This window comes from Peromyscus maniculatus, chromosome 15, assembly GCF_049852395.1.
Source record: "Peromyscus maniculatus bairdii isolate BWxNUB_F1_BW_parent chromosome 15, HU_Pman_BW_mat_3.1, whole genome shotgun sequence".
NCBI lineage: Eukaryota > Metazoa > Chordata > Mammalia > Rodentia > Cricetidae > Peromyscus > Peromyscus maniculatus.
In genome coordinates this window covers 76,838,120-76,859,177 of record NC_134866.1, presented here as the reverse complement: position 1 = coordinate 76,859,177, position 21,058 = coordinate 76,838,120, and the positions used below count along the sequence as shown (strand labels likewise).

Here is a 21,058-nt window from a genome sequence, read left to right as displayed (position 1 = left end):
TTTAATTTCTTTATGCTATAATCTCCTTTATTCCCCATGATAACCCCTGCAGTATAGATGTTATGATCCTGTTTTGAATGTGCTAAGATTCAGAACATATGAGTGACATGGTTAAGGATACTAATTAAGTGGTCAGAACTGCCTTATATATATGTCACTGATGCCCATGAGTTTCCTTGTAGCATGAGGTGCCTTTAAAATAGGACTCAGACTCAAGGGATTTGTCATCCCTTTGGAAGATAAGAAAACTTCACAGTTACTGTTCCTTAAATCCCATATTTGACTTAGTTTTACCGAGGTTGGGAGGGAAGTGGCCTGTTGCCCGTCTGTGGAATGTGGAGGGGTATTTTCTGCATGGGTCTTCCAGAAAGCAGCTACTGAAGACGGCAGTGTCTGCCTTGGATGATAAGAACCTGGTGGGGCAGCTTTGATCAGTAAAATTTTTGTTAATTAGAGAAGGCACATGGGCTTCGTGTAGCCCATGAAGTCCCTTGCACACTACTGTGATGGTTGTGTATTAACTACTTACAGAGTGACTGGAGGCTAGATAACTCAATTCTTCCAACTGCAGTTGTGATCAGCCAATCAGACAGAGCAAAGAAACGTGTCTTTTGAATATGAATGAATGTAAATAACATCTTGAATTAATTTAAATGCAATTAAATGGACAAAATGGTAGAGAGAGAGAGAGAGAGAGAGAGAGAGAGAGAGAGAGAGAGAGAGAATTTGAATGATGCCCTCAGTTACACTAGGACACAGGAGGATAAATGATAAATTTAAGGAGTCCTTGGAAGGCAAGAAACTGAGCAGACCGAAAATTAGAACAGGACACACAAGTAATGTTTCCTACGTCACTTTCCACGTTAACTGAAGGGCTAGTGAGGGGACTCAATCCATTTCTTCAAAAACTATGGACAAATTAAGGCAAATAAGGACACTGGACAGCCTCAAGATCGCAGAGGTGTCCACATGTGCTGCTGGCTCTATTATTGTCTGAAAATTTCCACAAAGTAATTAATCTATAGTTTGTCAACAGTGACTGTACCTCTAGGAAAATGGATTAAGATAGATCTGCTTATCACCTCAACCTGTAGAAAGGCGTGTGCCCAGCTCCTTCATGCCTCTCTCTGTGTTTTCTTACGTTCTTCTGACCTGTTATTATAAATGATAGTCAAGGGAGGAACATCTTCTCCAGTAACTTATTTTAAAGATGTATTTTTAATTGTGTGCGCATACGCACGCATGTGTATGAGGGCATGCACGTGCATGCTCCTGTGAGTGCAGGTACCTTCAGAGACCAGAAGAGGATATTGGATCCCGTGGAGCTGGAGTTGTAAGACAGTTGGGAGCTCCCTAGTGTGGGTGCCAGAAATTGAACTGAAATCCTCTGTAAGTGCAGCAAATGCTCTTAACTGCTGAGCCATCTCTCTAGCCCCCCCCCCCCTGCTGTGGATATCGCTCTATATAAATAAAACACTGATGGCCAGTGACCAGACAGGAAGTATAGGCGGGACAAGGAGAGAGGAGAATTGGGGAAACAGGAAGAAGGAGGGGGAGACACTGCAGCCACCCCGAGGAGAAGCAGCTTGTAAAGATGCCGGTAAGCCACCAGCTACGTGGCAAGGTATAGATTTATAGAAATGGGTTAATTTAAGATATAAAAACAGTTAGCAAGAAGCCTGCCATGGCCATACAGTTTATAAGAAATATAAGTGTCTGAGTGATTATTTTATACATGGATTGTGGGACTGCGGGCTTGGTGGAACCTGGAGAGAAGCCCTCCAGCAACACCTCCCCCCCCCCCCCCCCCGTAAATTCTTGACTTCTACTTACCTCTCTTCTAGTTCAGTGGCTGTAAAATGTCGCTGAACCCGAGGATCACCTGGCATGGGATGGTGCTCCTTGTCAGTACACATTCCAGCCCCGCTGTTGGAGTAGGAATCCAGTGGTTTGAGTTGTAGTGGACACTCTGCCTCTTATCCACCTCACCCATGCTGATGACGCCTCTGAGGAAATCCTGGCCTGGCCTGTTGCCTGTGCCGTTGAAGCCTGAGCATGTCATCACATTCTGGCCACCTTAAGCAAAACAAATGAGGGACCCTGCGTGGATGGCATGCTTGTGGCATTTGCCGTTTTACCGAAAAGTGACTCCTTTTGCCTGTTACCAGGACAACGTAATAATAAGTGTGTCATCCCCATGCCTCGGTGAAGTAAGAAGCTAAAAGACCACCAGCAGTGACCAGGGTGAGGGCACCAATATTTCTAACAGCCTGGGGTTCTCCTCACAGAGGCTCCTTGACCATGTAGTTGAATGAGGATAGCAATATGGTGATGATATTTTAGGCTGTGAGTGCACCTCCCCTTTCTTTGGTCTGGAGACACCTTAGAAGCAGCTTGTGGCCGCACAACATCCAACATGTTACCTGACGCCTTAGGGAACTAGACATTTTCTTTACTGATAGGTGATGTTCTCTTTACAAATGCAAATACTTTTGTTTTAAACAGTTTCAAGAATCCTTGTGCTTTATCAAAATATATAGTTGTAGTCAGTAGCTGCTGTAGTTAGGTTTTTTTACCCCCAGGTTGTGACCAGCTTCTATGACTCATGTAAGAGATGCCCACAGTACCCCAGGCACGCTCCTGGACTCTGTGCATGAGACTGCATCTCATGGCGCTCCGGCCGGCCTGACGTTTGCTGTGCGGCCGACTTCTGTTCTCCTTGCTTCTGTCTTTCAAGTGTTGGGATTCCGGGCCTGTGCCATCATGGCCAGGGATGCGGTACTGGGGATCAAGCCCAGGACTTCATGCATGTTAGGCAAACACTCCGCCACCTAAACTCCATCTCCCGGCTCCTCTGGTCTATTTTGTTTTCTTAAAGAAAGAAGGGTTTAATTGAAAACACTTCCCCCCCCCTCCTCCCCCCCTCAGCTAGCCTCCATCAAACCCCTCTTTTTATTTGATTATATTTGGTCCACAGACACACACATGCAGTTTCTAGATTTTGATTTATGAGGGGGACACATGTGTCACGGTGCACATGTCAAAGTCAGGGGACAACTTGCAGGAGTTGGTTCTCTCTTTCCATCATGTGGGTCCCAGGGATCAAGCTTGGGTTGTTAGACCTGAAGCCATCTATCTCCCTGACCCCATTTTCTGTTTTTTTCTTATTAAGGATCATATAGATTAAAACTCTTTTTACTTAATGTTAAAGGCTGAGAATAATTTATTCTTACAATTGTACCCATCTGTTCAAGAAACAGGTATCATTTATTCAGATAAAAGGGTAGAACATAGAAAAATCACTCATTTTCCCTTTAGGAAATCCTTGCAGCTATATTCTAGTTATGTTTTATTACAGTTTTCTAATTATCTAGAAAACCACATGAAACCACAATAGCAGTTTACATAATTCTGATTTTGACTTGAATGTAAACGCCAGACTCCCTCCCACTCTTTACCTCAGCCTGTGCCCCTCACTCACTCCTCCCTGACCAGAGAGCAAGCTGTGAAGCTCCCCCCCACCCCAGCACAGCCCTTGCGCCAAAGGTTGGAGAAAGAGCTGAAGAGAAGAATGCTAATGAAGACACACACACTGTCCTGTTCCAAGCCTGCGGGGTTGAAAGGCTCCTGGAGTTGTTTCCTTTAGTTTGGCTGGGCATCCCGAGGCTTCACAAAACGCAGCCAAGCATTGGACTTCTCGGCATTCCTCCTGTGAGGCGTGCTTTAGAGACTCCCGCAGGACAGTCCTCTGTAGACCTCCGCTGCTGCTTGGCTTGGTCTTATTTGGGTCACACATCTCTCTGTGCCTATAGAAGTAGGGAGAAACAGTGAGTGGCAGCCGTGATTTATGGGGAGGCAGTGTGGGCTTCCACTGAATGCTAATCATTGGGAAGCGTTTAGGGGGAACTGTAGGAACTGTTGGTTTGTGGCAAACGAGTCATTTGCATAGAGAGATGGTCGGGGAAGTTTAGAACTGAGCCACAGAGTCTCCTAAGCCCTTATGACCGACTGCTAAACTTGGTGACAGTTCCGAGAACAAATAAACAAACAACCGAGTCGTGCTGAACTGTAACAAGCGACTTTGGGTGGGTGTAATGAGGTGAGCACCACTGCGTGTATGAAGCTGAAAGCATCTGACCACTTCAGGACTGAAGGACCAGGAGACCAGACTGTTAAATGAAATCCCAGTTACACCCTCAGACTTGCCCATGCTGCTGATGGTGTGGACGATCAGCTTCTCTGGAGGTGTGGATCCTGGAGTAGACTGGCTTGCATTTGCTGTGGTCTGACTGTCCACACACAGACTGCTGCCTTGGTCTCACAGCACAGCACAGCACAGCTTTCCTAAGAAATGATTTCCTAGCTCTCAGCACAACAGGCGCCCGCCTTAGGAAGCGTTCCTTGAATCGCGCACGGGCAAGGCAGTGTTCTTTCTCATCTCGGCTCCCTCCCTTCTTCATTTCCATATCTAGCCACAAGAAGAGGGGAGTTAATGATTCATTTGCTCCCCGGTGACCTTTTGAATAACTGGACTGCGATGTATCAGCCAGACTCCAGGTCCCCCTCTCTCCCCCTCTGGCTTCTCTGGTTTGGCTTTAATATTTACAGCCTCCTTGTTGGTCTACATGCCTGAACGCCCGAAGGAAGCAAAACATTTATTGCCTCTCCCTCTCTGAGTTTGGAGCTGTTTCAGCCAGCCCCATTCCTGCCTTTGACATCACAGCACGGGGAGGCTCCTGGCTGGGCACGGTCTGCCTGCCTGCTCTCCTCTGCCTCAGCTGATCCTTTCACCCAAACAAACAATGGATTCTGACTCCGACTCACCTTTCAACTACTCCTGGCCTTCCTTCCCCAAGATGAAGATTCGACGCAGGGCATCCAAGAAAGGTAGATGGATCAGGGTGCCTTTTGTTTGCCCAGAGCCAAACCCTGGCACCTCGGGGCGCGCTCTCACCTCTCTGTCCTGCATTTCCCTGCCCGCCCGCCTGCCTGCCTGCATGTGAGGGTTGTGTTTTCACATGTCTTTGTAGAGCTCATGCTGTACAAACACTTCGTGTATGGACTTCAGAGGCATACTGATCTCCTCCTTCTGGTCCTTCTACTTTAAAATCTACCTTACCGCCACGATCCGATCCATACTTTTAAAAATAATGCAGGGGTTGGGGAGGTGTCGGGGGGTCAGTACAAGGTAAATGTTTGGGATTCATTTAATCAGAGTTACCTTGGAGTTACCTTGACAATAAAGAGTCCTGTTGATTTAAACATGTCTAGACTTTGTAAAGTTTAAAGAGAACTCGAGCTTGCTACTTACGTTATGCTTCTGATTTTTTTTTTTTTTTTTGTGTGTGTGTGTGTGTTTTGAAGTTAATTACTTAAAGGAAATTTGTTCCTAAGAGGTCCTATCTAATGATTCTGTAGTTGGTACAAGGAAAGGTTTTGGAAACAGTGATTTCAACAAGAACGTCTCCAGAGAACCCAGAGACCAGTTCTGTTTACCTCCTGTAAGCAAGTAAGCAAGGTCAAGCCGAAGGAAGAAGGACCTGGGATCCCTGGAGGCGCATGGTGGAAGGGACTTCCTTGGTTTATTCCCTCTTCTTGGGCCCTCACTGTCCTGTGGGCTTGGCAACCGAGAGGAAAGTTCTAGGGAAGTGCTCAGAGAGGAGACTCTCCCATCCCGGCCTGGGTGTCAAAGGTTCTTGTTGCCTTCCGAGGCTTGCAAGAGCCATAGAGGCAGTGGGCAGCCCTCCCCTTCCTTGTCTTGTTAGAGACTTGTGGGGTCACCTTTGACTCCAGGGGAAGGAACATGGACGACAGCAGGCTAAGGTGCATTTCTCCTGATGTTTCTGTCTTCAGAGCTTGCCGGCTCTGTACAGCAGTGTTGTACCTGAGGTACTCTGTGTTCCCACTGGAGGATGGACTCCAGCGGTCATCCATTGCACCTAATTAGCTTCAAGGATTTTCTCCCAAACTTCTAGGGTAAACTTAAAGGTGTTTGTTTGTTTGCCTTTTAGCTGGGATTAAAGCAATTTTAGGAATAAGGTGAATTGGACATGAGGGGACGCAGGAAGACTCGGTCCCAATACTGTTTCCAGGCTGGTCCACTGTCGTCTTTGAAATGCAGCCATCAGAAACCTTAGTACCTAGTGTTTAATGTACTATTTTGTTATCCTTTCTTAAAACCAATTTCTTCTTTATTTTTGTACCCAAAAAAGGTTCTTTTTATTTTACATAATTTTATTGATTTTATAGATATAAGGAAGGGATTTTAACATGTCAGTGGTAAAGCTTGTCTCCCTTTAAAGGATGTAGTGCATCTATTAAAGGCATAGTGTATTGTCATTAAATGATTCTGGGAAATATACGCATTCAGGAGAGAGTTAGCTGCATGTCAAAGTGAGCCCAGATGCAGATAGAAAAAAAAAAGAGTAAAACTTTAACAAAAGGTTAATCTGGGCAAGAGTATGTGGTAATCTTTGTGTTATTCCTACTTTTTCATATTTTTTGTGATTTGCAATTATTATCATAAAGTTTTATAAAACATGACTTATTTCCAAGAGGGGAGGTACATGGAGGCCCTAAGAACTGAAGGTGCATTTTTTAGTTGTGGTGTACCAGGAGTGTAGCAAGAACAGGTTACTTCCATTTTGTATTTATGTTGTCTGGACAACCTACTGGATGCCTATACTTTAGGAGCTGGCACTCCAGGTAGGGAGCAACCTGGGAGGGAAGGGATTATGATTGGAAGCCAGGGAGAGCCTTGAGAGGCCAATGGAGTGGTAGGAACATATGAATCACACTCTCCCTTTAAATCCAAATTTGGAGCTCTGCCAGCCTGAGCCAGAGCAGAAAGTCATAGCAAAGCTATGTATAAATTAAACCTGGTTCAAGTGAAAGCAAGTACCTGGGTAGGAAAATGATTAACTCTTTGCCACCAGGAAACAAAAGATAAGTAAGAATGAAGTCAGTGGGCCAGCATGGGGGGTTGTTAGACTACATAGCCCACGTCCTTCCTTGGTTAAGTGATGGGGACCTAGTTGTGAAGAAAGTGATTGGTCCTACTGTACTATCAGCTGGGCAGAATTCCAGCCCCATAAGCCCATAGAGAGCCAAGAGGGCTATAGCAATAAGCCAGGCCAGCCACTTTACCTCCATGAGAAGGAGGTAAAGCTCAGAGAGACTCAGCAAAGAATTGATCAAATATGTCCACCAAGCATCTCTGGAGTGACAGATGCTTAAAGGCCAGGTCAGCATTGGGCCTGCATTGCACATCTCCCAGGGCCCAGGTACACCAGTTGCTTCCCTCCCCAACTTAGTAACAAAACAACAACAACAACAACAACAAAACCCATAAGAAATCTGACTTGGACAAGGTCTCATTATGTAGTCCTGGCTGGCTTGAATTTGCCATGTAGACCAGGCTCAGAGATCCACCTGTCTCTGTCTCCCAAGTGCTGGGATTAAAGGAGTGTGCCATCACACCTGGCCCAATAAATCTGATTTTGTACCCTAGTGGCCAGTTTGTGAAGAACAGTGCTCTCTTGTCTTTGAAAGGGTGACACCATTGTTAGTGTGTCTTCAACAGTAAGAATTTCTCTTCATTCTCTCCATCAGCCCTCAGTTCACGTGCGCACGTGCACGTGTGTGTGTGTGTGTGTGTGTGTGTGTGTGTGTGCACACTTGCACGCCAAGGCCAAAAATCAACCTCTGACACTGTTCCTTAAGAGCTGTCCACTTTTTCGGAGACAAGGTTTCTCCCTGGGACCTGGCGCTTACAATTAAGTTAGACTAGCTGACTTCATTAAGCCCCAGGGAGCCGCCTGTCTCTGCTTCCCCATGCTGGGCTGGGATTACAAGCCTCTGCTACCATACTTGGTTTTTTTATTTGGTGGCTGAACTCAGGTCCTCAGGTTGTATGGTAAGCACTGAGCAGCTGAACCGTCTTTCTGGCTCCTCTCCTTTTCCTTCTAATCATCAGCATTATTTTCCTCTGGAGCTCCAGCCACCTTGGAAGTCTTGGAGGAGGATCTTAGGGCTTTGAATTTATGGTCTATTAAACAAACGTCTCTTGTATTTATTAAGGTATGTGTTCTAGTCTCTACTGTTGCTTGCCCATATTCACCCTGTTTTCTTATATTTCATTCCCCTGGAGGCCCTCTCCTGTCCCTGTTCAGTTCTTTCATAGATATTCAGACACATCCACACTCCCAGCTTGCTTAGCAAGTGATAAGAAGTTTCAACAGGGGTTCGTAAGAAGAAAACGCGCCAAACAGTATTTTAACTTAGTACTTGCTTTTCCTCCTGCCTTTAGAGAAGGAGAGTATGTCACCATTCTTTGGAAATGACAGGTGTCATGGAAGCAGTTAAAGCCAAGTTGCCCAATGTGAGACCTGGGGAGGCCATTCTCAGAAGCTCTCCTCCGTCATCTCACAGGCAGCCCCAGGACAAGTCATTTTTTTTGGATCCCAGTGGTTAATAATTGGAGTAGGTCAGAATCCATGACCGTTCTGCTTCATGGGCTCTAGGAATGCCTGGATTTTTGTTTTGTTGGCTTCAGTAAGCAATTCAACTACAAAATTTAATGTTTGTTAATCAAAGATTAATCATAAAAAAAACCCCACAGAGATTGGACTTCATGTAGGTTCCCATCATTACCATTCAATCTTGAAAGAGCAAACTTTAATGTAAGTCATCGGAGGCTCAGGATTGTCGACACATGTTCCTTGGTCACTTCATCCCCTCCTGCAGTGTCTCCCATGCTCTCCTCCCCCAGGTCATAGCAGGTCCCTCTCCAGGGATGCAGAAGGTGAAGAGGTACCAGTTTTCTTTTCATGTGGGCAGAGGCTCCACAGTTCCAAAGAAGCCAGTACAAACTAGAAAGTTTGACAACCCTGAAAAGCTTGGATAACATAGAATGTGGCAGTCACAGTCCGACGAAACAGTACTATGTGGTGCTTTACCAATTGTTATTGAACTGTAATGGATGCTTGCCATAGGGAATATGTAACTTATCATTTATTTATTTTGGTATTTTGAGACAGGGTTTTTCTGTATAGTCCTGGCTGCCCTGGAACTCACTTTATATCCAGGCTGGCCTCAAACTCACAGAGATCCACCTGCCTCTGCCTCACGAGTGCTGAGACTAAAGACTTACGCCACCACCGCCTGGTGGAATATATGATTCTTAAAATAACTGTAGTAAATAAGGAGATTATCTCTGTTTTATAAATGAAGAAAGCGAAGCTTAGAGAGTGCTGTTGTTTGGGTACGGCTTGTGTTACCTAAAAGCTTGTATGTGGGCAGCTTGACTCTTAGTATAGTGCTGGTGAGATGTTGAGACTTAAATGAAATAAGACCCAGTGGAATGGGGGGTTGGGTCATGAAAGGCCCTTCCCCTTGGAAGGAAGAGATTAAGGTAGTCCTTTTGGGGACCCACCCTTGTTAGTTTTTGAGGAGACTGTTATGGAACAGCAAGACTGGCCCTCGCCTGTCTGCAGGCTGCCTGGCTTATGTGGGATTTCTCCCTTGACAACCCCATGCTGCGATGCTATTGCCTTCATATGACATAAGGAAGGAGCCCTCACGAGAGTCAGTGCTGTGCTGTTTCAACTTTAAACCTCCTGAACTCTGAGCTAAACAGACCTTTTTAATTGATAAGCTACCTAACTTCCGAAACTTTGGGATAACCACAGAAAATAGAGTGTTTCAAGGTTGATCCCACAGGTATTCTAGGAAATGCAGAGACTGGGAAGCATTTCAAAAGTAAGGAAGTAATGACATGAATAAAGTGAAGAATTTCCCACGTGTATTGTCACCTAAAAAAAAAAAAGAGAGAGAGAGACAGACCCTGAATGTTGGCTGGGATGTCATCTTCTTTTATTAGTTGGGGACTCTGAGGCCAGGAAAGAAGAAATGAATTGTTCAGTCTTGGCACCCATAGTAACAAAACTAAACCTGAACACAGACACCGGCATACATGGTTTTGTGCTTCTCGGTATGTGTTCCGCCTCTTGGTCGGGCTAATGGATGGAGGACTTCAAGGACTTGCCGCCATGGGTAGAAAGGTGCCCTTGTATCTTACCACTTCAGCTCATCCCTCCCCCTTGTGAACTTTTGTCTAGGAAGAGAGGTAGCCAGGATAGCTTTAGAGGTTCCAGATGCAAGAGCTATTGTTAGGCTTTGAAATCCCCCACTCCCAGGCATGGTCCTTGCACATATCCATGGTTTGGGTCTGGAGACTGATGGATAGGAGCATGGAAGTAGGAAAGTTGAAACCATGAAGGGGTGTGTCTTAGGTAGGGTTTCTATTGCTGTGAAGAAACACCACGACCATGGCAACTCTTATAAAGGAAAACATTGAGTTGGGGCTGGCTTACAGTTCAGAGGTTCAGTCTGTTATCGTCATGGTGGGACATGGCAGCACATAGGGCAGACATGGTGCTGGAGAAGGAACTGAGAGTTCCACATCTGGATCAGCAGTCAGCAGGAAGAAAGAGAGACCCTGGGACTAGCTTTAGCAATTGAAACCCCAAAGCTCATGCCCTGTGACATACTTCTTCCAACAAGGCAACTCCTATTCCAGCAAGGCCATACCTCTTAATGCTACTCCCTAAGCATTCAAATATGAGTCTGTGGGGGCCATCCTCATTCAAACCACCACAGGGTGATCATGCTAGGAAACTCACTGTTTTCTAGATTGAGAGAGATGTACAGAATGATGAAGTACACCAGGAGATGACTCCAAGATCTGACACCCTCATACAGACATACATGTGGGCAAAACACCAATGCACACAAAATAAAAATAAATAAATTATTTTTTTTAAAAAGGAGATGAATATTCTCCTTAAGGTGACATAACTCACTAGGATGTCTTTACTCTAGGTGAGTTTCATTTCATAGAGTGCAGTTTCATGCCAGATTCTGCCCAGAAATGTCTCTGCATCACAAAGGAGAGGCAGACAACACAGCTAACATGCTTCATACTCCCCTTAATTGAACAAATACTTATCCACATTTTTGAAAGTGATTCCCCCTCCCATCTCTGTAGGGGAAAGGAAACAGTATTATTGTCTCCATGTTTGGGGGACTTCTCCCCAAGTCCCGCAGGAGAGACTGGTACAACTTACTGTTGAATTTCACAATGTAGTTTGGTGGGGTGGGATGGGGAGGGGGGATGCTTGCCCAGCATCTGTAAGACATATGCTTCTTCAATCCCCAGCCCCGAACCAAAACAAAACAAAAACTGAAAAGCTGTAGGAAGGTAAGGTGGAAGGCATCATGAAGGGATGGCACTCAGCAGCCTGTGGCGAACTGATGGTGTTTGAACAGGCAGGGTGGTCCCTCGAAGCAAATGTGCAGAGTCAGATAGATATACACGGGGCGGGAAGAAAGTGATGGACAAGAGCCCAGTCGTGGGGACTGCTGATTCATGAGGCTGTGGAAATGTTGTGTAACACCGAGTGTTTCGCTGGCCTGCGTGCTTATCTGTATCTGTCTGCTCGGCGCTTTTCCCCTTTGCTGAATGGCACTCACACGAGAGCGTGCCTTCCAAGGTACACTGAGATGGGGGTCTCGCCCAGATGAGACCAACCGGAATGTTCTTGCTGCCACAGTGATAGGCCATTGGTGGGCACACCACCCAGACATAGCCAATCAGAATCCTGCCTTTGGATGTCTCAAACTGGAATTTGGAGGGAAATGCCTCTCTTCTCGGGTGGTATCTCTGGAAAGATTGGTGGCGAAGCCATTGGCTATAGAAAAGTGGTCTGTAGTCAGAAGGAATGCAAAGGGAAGCAAATTAACGACAAGTTCCCGTGAGGCTCCAGGCCTTTGCGCTGGTCTCTGAGGCCCCCATAGTTGCCTACTCCCCTAGTCAGGCTTTGGCTGTTAAATTCATTCAGTTCTGTGAGTTACCCTCATGGTTTCCTCCATCCCCTTTTATTTTTATTTAGCAAATTTAGGAGAATATTGCTTCTCACAAACTGGAAACCTCTCACTTTTCCTTCATGATGTAGCTCACAGACCCTTCTCCGGGTCTTCCCTGCCTCCCCTCAGAGGTCAGCATTCTCTCTCAGGTGCCATTCTGCTTGGCATGTGCTCTTCTCATAGCCTTTTTTCATCAAAGCTGGCATCTCACATCTCCCCTAAGGTTTCTGGAAAGTGGGGGTTGTCCTGTGCATTTCACATCTCCAGTGTTGGATCATGGAAGGCAAGCAGTAAATATTGATTGATTCACTGTTTACTTATTTATTTATTTGTCTACAGTCAGTCTGATTTCCACAAAGTACACTGTATAAACAGTAGGATGGGGAGGGGGAAGAGTATATTTTAATCTCATATGGAAAACATGGCTTGATGTAATAATGGTCATTTTCAGCAACTGCTTCGTATCATAGGATAATTTGGTATCCTAGATTTCTCTTGCCAACTCTTCACCCCGTCCTTGTTAATATTTAACATGGCTTCCTGGTGAGAGTGGAGGGCAGTTGGTGGTGGCAGGAGCCTGGTACTTGAATCTGTGCAGTGCTCTCTGGGTCTTACTGGACTGACCTAGCCTCTTCTCGGAAACGTGACTTCTTGACTTTGGCACCTGTGACCAAGGTCTACTGCCAGGGTCATCTCCTGCCGGTGTCAGGCAGGGCTTGGTGAGTCTCCTGGACTTCTAGTGACTTCGCTTCCCTTTGGCTCTCATATGACAGAACCTTGGGGGTCTCTGTCCTTGGATGCTGTCCCAGATGCTCTCTCCAGGAACATCTACCACACATCTTGATTTGCACTGTGGTGGATACGATGACCAGCCATATGTGCTCAACCCAGTCCCCGACTGCTTCTCTCTGGGGTTTTGGGATCTCTGAGTACCTTCCTGGCATGTAGGCAACTGGGAGCAACCTGGGCAAGCCACGGCTGGCACTGCTGTGTGATTTTCTGTGCATGCACCTCAGGATTCCTCAGCATTCCGATGATCTGAATGAAACAAACAAACAAACAAACAGAAACAAACAAAACCCCACCCGTTGTCAGAGTGGACCCAACCTATCTCACACTGCTTGCCCCAGGCAGAGAAACCACTTTGTACCTTTAATCTCCATTATCCTCACAGTGGAGGGCCCTGAGCATGGGCAAATCCCATATCCAGCTCTCTTTCATGCTTATCTGCCCCGAGTTTCCCCATGATAATGAAGTAGGACTCAGGAATTCAGTAGTTTCTCAACCAGAAGAAACCTGGGATGATTTGAGGAATGCCAGGCAGCACTTAGCTTTCATTAGTCATTCACTTGTTCACCCACACATTCATTCATTCAAAATGATCTTGTTGAAGACACTTAAGAAATAAGTGACTTTATTGTGTCTCCAAGAATCATTGTCTCTTGTGCTAATGTAGTGCCTTGTCTGTGGTAGAACTCAGTAACTTTTGATGACTTCTGGGAAGTGAAACATATGTTACTCTGGAGACAAGTCCTAGGGAGTTAAAACTTCTTGCAGCACTGGAAATGAACAAAATTATGTCTGTGTGCCAGTGTCTTTCCATATGAAGCGTTTGAATTATTCATTGAGTGCCCATGATGATGACATGTGGGCAATCTTCCTTACCATTTGTTTATGCTTTTAGAATTACTTGAAGTGGTTTTGAAAGAAAAAAAACAAAAAACAAAAAGGAAAAGAGTTTCTATTTTTGTGCCCTTTGGTTCTTTCTTGGGCTTGTGTCGTGTGGTAGTGTTCGCCGCAGCTTGCCAATCTTGCCCCTTGTGCTCATTTACTTCAGGCCTTAGAGGGTTTCACCAAGGAGGAAAGGGATTGTTGACTGAGTCTAGTCACACCAAAGTCCACACATCAAGACAATATCTACTTGACTGCTCCGTGGGAAGCAGAGCAGAAACAAATTATTTACACACTTGAGAGTCTGTTCAAGTGTCAACATGTGCTTTGGAAGGCCCCTTTGTGCTGCTATAATTAGGAATGAGGACCAGGGAAGATTTGGGGGGAAATGGTTGCTCTCAAAAGATTGCGCTTTCTCTCTGCCCCTCGCTTTCCTCATGGCCTCTTGGGTGTGATGGAGGTAGGGTGGGGGACTGGTTTCTCATTCAATAATTATGACTGTTAGATGTTTCAAACAGCAGAAAAGGACCTTGCTAAAGATCTGATGGAACAGAACCAAATTTAAGTGGGTATGGACAAGAGGGTTCACCCCTCTGAGGAAGGAGTCCACTGGCTTCTGTGCTTGGCCATCTCTCTAGGTAGCAGGACTAGGAAGTGAGGCAAGACCCCAGGAGGTAAGGCAAGTTCCGAGGACACCGGATGCTCTGGTATGATGGTCAGAGGTCTCCTGGTTTCTCTCTTGGACTCCTCTTGGTACAGACTGAGGTCTACAAGCAACCTAGCTTCCATCCAACCCACAGGAAATTCCTGGGCTGGACCTCTTTTTGGAATCTGGATAATTTTCTGTGTAGCCACAGGTCCAGCTCAGAAGAGCTTGAGGTGAGATCTTCCATGCCAAGACTAATGGCAGCCAAGTCCCGAGAGAGCCTTGAAGAGGAATGGCTAAGGAGAGAAACGGCAGTTCCCTGGGAATGGTCACTCTCGGTGCAGGGCAGCTGTATACGTTCTTCTGGATCACAGCGCAGTCAGTGCGAGGGCCTTTTGTGGACTCCAGAACTTCGCAAGGGTCCTTTAAATTGGGAAATGGAGACAGAAGGGGAGGTTTTATGCTTGGTCATCTCTGGGTTTGTTCCACAGTAGTTCAGTCCCTCACACACCCGGACAGGGTTACCACTAACCTCTCCCCTTTGCTCTGAATTTTGCTCTACCCCCTTTTATCTGGTAGTTCTGGAATGGAACCCAGGGCTTTGTGCACTGTGGCTGACCTACACCCCCAGCCCACCTTACATTTCTGGACATGGATGTGTGAGAGAGATTTTCTGGGGGAAGAAGTAGGGAAGACCGAGGTAGTAGAGGGATGGTAGAGGGTGAGCGTGGTTGGTATGTGGTATGTCCATGTTTGAAATTTTGTACATTGGTCAAGTAAAAATTTAAACAACAGAAAATAAAATACCTAGAAAAAATGAATATGTTAATACCCATGAGGTTGTGGAGAGTACAGATGACAGGTGGTTAAAAACAGCCCTGTGTACTAATAGGGAAAGCATTTCCAGATAATACATTTGTGCATACATTACCTGATATGGGTGGCTTCCTGATAAACTACTGTTTTGCATGAAAAGACACATTGCAAAAGAAATGGACTCCCCTCCCCCCCCCGCTTGTTTTATATGTAAAGATGCTATTCTTGAAAATCTAGAAATTGCAGATCATAAAAATTTGAAAGTAAAAACAAAATATACTTCATGACGTGCAGTTATCTCTTGGCTTTTCTTTCCAGCTCTTTCTCCTGGGTATTTTGAACATTATGCTGTTAAAACAAAATGAAATTATGCAACTGCTGTTTTGTGGATGTTTTCTCAGCCGGGCTCTCACTGTCATATCCTGGCAGCAAGTTACCAGGAGAAATTACACACGGGGGACCCAGGAAGTAGGCAAACACACGCAGGGATAAGTCCCACTGTATCATATTAAAGAGACTTCTTAATGGGAACATCCCAGACATCATTCAAATACCATTTTCTTTAAATTGTTTTAATATCCATGTTATGTAAGTTATATTAATCGTAATCCATTTGTTACAAAGCTGATGAAAATTTCAACTTTTCCTACTTGTATATTGTAACACTGTAAGTATAAAATCACGCTTATTTTGTCTCAGATGTGTGCTATATTATATATTTAGAGGCATTAATTTGTGGAAAGAAAATTTGAATGATATTATTTCTTGACAGTTCATTCCTCTAAGAATAATAAAAAAATGATTATAGGTAATTCATCTAGACTATTACACACACACACACACACACACACACACACTGTATGCACACACACCCTGAAAGGCAGTTCAGAATTGTCTGCCAGACTAGACTAGAGCTGTGCCTGAATTTCTAAAATAGTTTCTGTGAAATATTTGAGCATATGTCAGTTTTTATGGATGTGATATCAACATTTTTTGAAAATCAAGAAAACCTTCTTTCTTTCCGTTCACAAGGTCAGGTGTCCATTCCGAGTTCATTCCAACAGTGGAATCTTCACTAGGAAGTAAATGTTCACCAATATTAGGAATATTAATTTCACATTGATCTTAACAAACCTTAACCTGTAGATTGAATAGTCTCTGCTAGAGTATATTCCAGAGTCAAACACTGTTTTCCTTGTTTCCAAATGGAACATTCAGTAACCACAGGGATACAGTAAAGTGCTTAAGTCAGCAGCGTGGCTGCCAGTTGTTGGTTCTGTGATTTTTGGGGGGCCTTGAATGACACTTTGGTTTCCTTGCCCACATTGTTTGGGGATCAGATGGTTGAGTAGAGCCACAGGTGTCTGGTTTGTAGTAAGGACAACGTATGTCCTTGTCATCGCATGTCAGTCTTGTGTGGAACGGGTGTGCCGAGGGTGATGCTTTCCTTGTATCTCCCATTTTATTTCTTCTTATTCAATGCTTTTTCTCCTTTCTCCCAGTTCCTTCATCTACAAGTTTGCCTAATGGCCCCTTATTTCTTAAGAAGAGAGTGAGCACCTGTAGTCTAATTTTTTAAGGCAGACTGTGTAGCCCAAACAGGCTTTACAGTCCCGGTCCTCCTGCCTCAGCCTCCCGAGTGCTGGGATTACAGCCTTGTGGTGCCATGACCAGCTCCTGATGTTTTAAGTGAAGGGGTTAAACAGTACTGTTCTCAGGCTGTTGATACCAGGGGCAAAGGAAGCCACAGGGTCTGTATTGTTCCATTTGCTCTGTTTATTGGTCAGCCCCAACCAGGAAGTTACCTCTATCCAGAGAAGTGAAATGAAATTTTTTTCTCTGGAGTGTGGTAGGTGATTGGGAAGGAAAGCCTGTTGGCCCTGCTGACACTTGGCAGGTGACAGTAATGACTGTACCCTGAAGATGTTTGCGAAGGTCAGAGGAGCAGAGAGGCCTGGGCTGGGCCCAGTGGGTATCGCAGCTAGCAGGTTCATGGCGAATGTCGGGAGAAGCACTAGAATAAGAGGGAGAAAGATGAAAGAGCTGGAGCAGAGCAAGGAAAAGTGGGACGAAGCCAAGGAAGCTTCCAGAAGCCGAGAAGACATTTCAGCCCCTCAAGAGTATTCTCTTCCTTGTTCCTGGTGCAAGTTTGTTTTCCTGGGGTGAAATGATTCCTTACTTCCACAGTTATTGATTGCATATTGAGTATGGTCTGGCCTGCTTCTCGGCACTGGGGACAAAGAGAATAAGATGTTCAAAGTCGCTTTCCTGACAGGACTTACGTTCTTGGAAGGAGATGGTCACATAGAGTAAGCAGATATAATTGGCATAAGAGAAGAGAAAGTAGGATGGAGTGAGTGACGGGGGGCGGGGGGGGGGGGATGCTGCTGTGGGTCCCAGGATGAGACAAGGGCTGTCCTCGGAGGGCCACTGCTGCCGCCAGTGGTGGCCACCGGTTCAAAGGCCGCCTCACACTCAATCCTGCAGCCAGGCTTACCTAATGTGCCATGGCTAGTGATTCACAAGAAACCCTCCTGTGTTCATATATTCCTGATTTTGTGATTTTTGTCTACCCCCCCCCCCCTGGAGATGAAGACCAAACCCAGGGCCTTGCACTTGCTAGGCAAGTGCTCTACTACTGAGCTAAATCCCCAACCCTTAGCTCTCTGTTTAAGACAAAGCACACTACAGGAAGGGAAAAAACGAAGGAAGGAAGGAAGGAAGGAAGGAAGGAACGGAGGGAGGGAGGGAGGGAGGGAGGGAGGAAGGAAGGAAGGAAGGAAGGAAGGAAGGAAGGAAGGAGTGAATGAATGAGACCCATTTGCCTGACTGTGGTCAAGAAACTTCTGGACTGCAAAGCCCTACCTAGCCTTTGTGGTGAGAGCTTGGCAGGAGATGGGTGAGAACAGGCCAGCCAGGCGGCAGCTTTGCAGGAAGCTGGCCACAGGTTTGTTTATGTCTGGGTGTGTTTCTCTTACATAACTAGGCAAGTAGGGCTACACTTCCCTTTAGCTACCAGGCCTGGCCTTCCAGAAGGCAGGCTGGCTTCCATCATCAGGAGTCAGCTTTGTAGACAGCCAGGCTGCTCTGGGTGGGTAACCACTCCCTGCCAGATTTGTAGCACCTCTGAGAGATGGGAGGCACTTCAGCCACCTCCTTCTCCCTCCCTTCTTGGTGCTGAAGGGCCCTCTTCCCAGGACGAACATACCTCCCTTGTTATCTCCCGTCACTAGAGTATCTGGCATAGCAAGGAAGTACTGATGGGAATCTGTGCTTTAGGGAGTCCCCGTGGAGCGACCCAGGAGTGAGGATGATACCTGAAGGAGGACTGGGGATCCCCTGAGCAGCTGTTGAGCCTGTAGGGGTCCTCAGGAAGAAGCTGGCCCAGCATCCACTCTGTCTTGTCATTATCTGCTCATTCCTGAGCCGCCCGCCCCCGCCGTTCTGGGGACACGCCATCTCTGACTGATTTCCCCTCTGAAGCTGTAATCCCTCAGATTTAGAAGCTTTCGTCCTTGAGTCATGGGAGAGAAATCCTACTGGAAGGGAGATAAAAGCAGCATTTTACGTGGTTTTTATGCAACAGATGCAATGTCTGCTGTGTTCCCTTTGCCTTGGGTTTTGTTTTGTTTTGCTTTTTGGGACCCGGCCTCATGTAGCCCAGGCTGGCCTTAAACTCACTGTGTAGCCAAGGCTGACCGTGAACTCCCGATCCTCTGGGCTCTATCGCCTAAGTGTTGGGATTACAGGAGTGTGCTGTCACGGCAGACTTGGGTTGTTTTTAAACATGTGAAGTTATAGTTAAGAGTGAAATTGTTTGTTTTATTTAGAGTGTGTGTGTGTGTGTGTGTGTGTCTGTCCATGGGATGTGTAAGTCAGAGGACAATCTGTGAAGTCACTTCTCTCCTACTTCACGCGGGTCCTGGGGGTGGGACTCCTCAGGGTTGCCCTCTTATCCACTGAACCACGTGACTGGCCCAAAGTTATTTTAAAAAAACCAACACTACACACAAATATCAAAACCCAACCCTGGGGTCTGGAGAGACTCTGTCACAGTAGGTCATCCTTGGGGTGACAGAGCAATGATAAGGTCTGGGAGGTGGCCAGCATCATCCTGGGTCACATCGGGTCACTCCCACACTGAGGTATTCCCACCGAGCTACACTGTCAGGTAGGTTTAGAGCATCTCCTCTCTGTGTGAGAGCAGTATTTTTAGGGAGACAGGTTTATTTGAGTCACAGTTCTGGGGGAGGGAAGATGTAGTAGGAGAGACTCAGTCTGTGTGGATGGGAGCTCGTAGCTGTGACTTCTCTCATGGGGACAACCTTGACTGCCTGTCAGTGTCTGTCAGCTAGGCCCCACAGCTTCCTAGAACAGTGCCTCTAGGTGGGGAGCAAGTTTTCACACATAGGAGCTCATAGGGGACATTTCACAGTCAACCTGCAGTAATTCGGTATTCCTTTTGCAAGTTGCTCTGTGTGTGTGTGGGCACGTGTGTTTGTGAGCCTGTGGAAGCCAGAGTACAACCTCAGTGTCCTTTCTCAAGGGCTGGCCACCTTGCTGTTTACTCAAGAGAGATCTTTCATTGGCATGGACTCACCAAGTGGCTTGGTTGGCTACTTAGTGAGCTCTAGGGATGTGTCTACCTCCTCTGCATTGGAATTACAAGCATGTGTCACCATTCACAGCTTTTTTTTTCTTCCCCTCATGGGTCCTGGGAATTGAACTCTGATCCTTATGCTCATGTGGCAGGTAAATGACTGACTGAGCCATCTCCCCTGACAATCAGGTTCTTCTGATCTGTCCATTGTTAGAAAGTTTTAGTTGGACGCATCACATCATTAGTGTTTCTCGGGTCCTTCAGAATCTCCACGAATTTAACAGAGAGGACAGGCAGGCTCCCTCCCAGCTTGTGTAGTAGCTGTACTTGGAATCTACTGTATTGCTTCACTTCTGTAGCCTTTAGCCTTTCCATTCCTTTCTACATTGTGAAGAGAGACTGGGTTTCTGTTTATACTGGGGATACGGTATTTCTTTGAAAACAATGTCATTTAAAGAAAAAAGAGTGTGTGAATCTGACATGCAATATAGATGCTGTGCTGCTGTAGAAAAACATGAAATTAAGAGAGGAATGGCAAAAATTAGAGATGTTTTGGTCCAATATCAGTTGTGGCTACTATTGTAGAGACTCACAGTCTCTTCTTCGTACATCTGGGCTGGTTGTATTGGGGAACTGTCTTTTTGACATGGGGCTTGTACTTTGTGAGTTGTGACTCTTATAGGAGACACTGGGGCTCTACAGTCATCTAGCTTCATAGTATCTCTGTGGCAAATGTCTGAATGTTGACCTCAAGTGAGGGAAATAAAGACTTTACATGAGTTCCAGTTAGATTTGGCTACAAAATGCATTTGTGAACCAAATATATATATTATATATAGGAAAAAATGATTTTTTAGAGCTTTGAATATTTACAGTTATTGCTAAGGGTCATTCACAGCCCTGTCTTTGTAACTCAATTATGTCCTTTTCTAAGCCCTGATCAAATTAATAATTCAGAAAATAAATTAGACTCCAAGTCTCCATCCTCAGCCACCTTGTAGTTTATTTTGTGACATGGATACAGTCTCCATATTGACCCTGATGGCATGTAGAGCACAGGTTTATAATGGACAAAGTACATTCTACCTCTGTGCTAGAAAACAGCAGTAATTTATGGTTCTGCTCATCGCTGGAGCAAGTGCTTGGAGTTCTGAACACAGTGTTCAGAACTGTGGTCATTAAGAACAAGGCTCTTGGGGGCTGGAGAGATGCCTGTTAAAAGCACTCGCTCTTTCAGAGGATCAGAGTTTGACTCCAGCACTCTCATCTGGAGGGCTCACTACTACCTGTGACTCCAGCCCCAGAAGATCTGATGCCCTTGTCTGGCCTCCTTAGGCCTCCCCAGACACTTATATGTATATATGCACACATGCACACAGGAAAAAAAAAACCAAAGCAAT

At 45.7% G+C, this 21,058-nt stretch overlaps 1 protein-coding gene and 1 long non-coding RNA gene across 4 annotated transcripts in view; one reads left to right on the top strand and one right to left on the bottom strand.

Annotated features, from left to right (window-relative positions):
* Arhgef28 (Rho guanine nucleotide exchange factor 28) overlaps positions 1 to 21,058 on the top strand; it is a 313,627-nt gene that overhangs the window by 191,109 nt on the left and 101,460 nt on the right. Inside the window, exon 1 of one of the 3 annotated variants that reach the window (XM_006985761.4) lies at positions 4,464 to 4,887. The exons of the other annotated variants lie outside the window; for them this stretch is intronic. Coding sequence (XP_006985823.2) covers positions 4,803 to 4,887 — 85 coding nt within the window. The 5' untranslated portion in view covers positions 4,464 to 4,802. Of the gene's footprint in view, positions 1 to 4,463; positions 4,888 to 21,058 lie in introns of those variants that run through there. 3 annotated transcript variants of the gene reach the window in all.
* On the bottom strand, positions 3,592 to 4,965 carry LOC143268712 (uncharacterized). The gene is made up of 3 exons (XR_013044827.1): positions 4,825 to 4,965; positions 4,207 to 4,468; positions 3,592 to 3,806 (listed from the first exon to the last, which is right to left on the bottom strand). It is a non-coding gene; the product is annotated as an uncharacterized LOC143268712 (long non-coding RNA).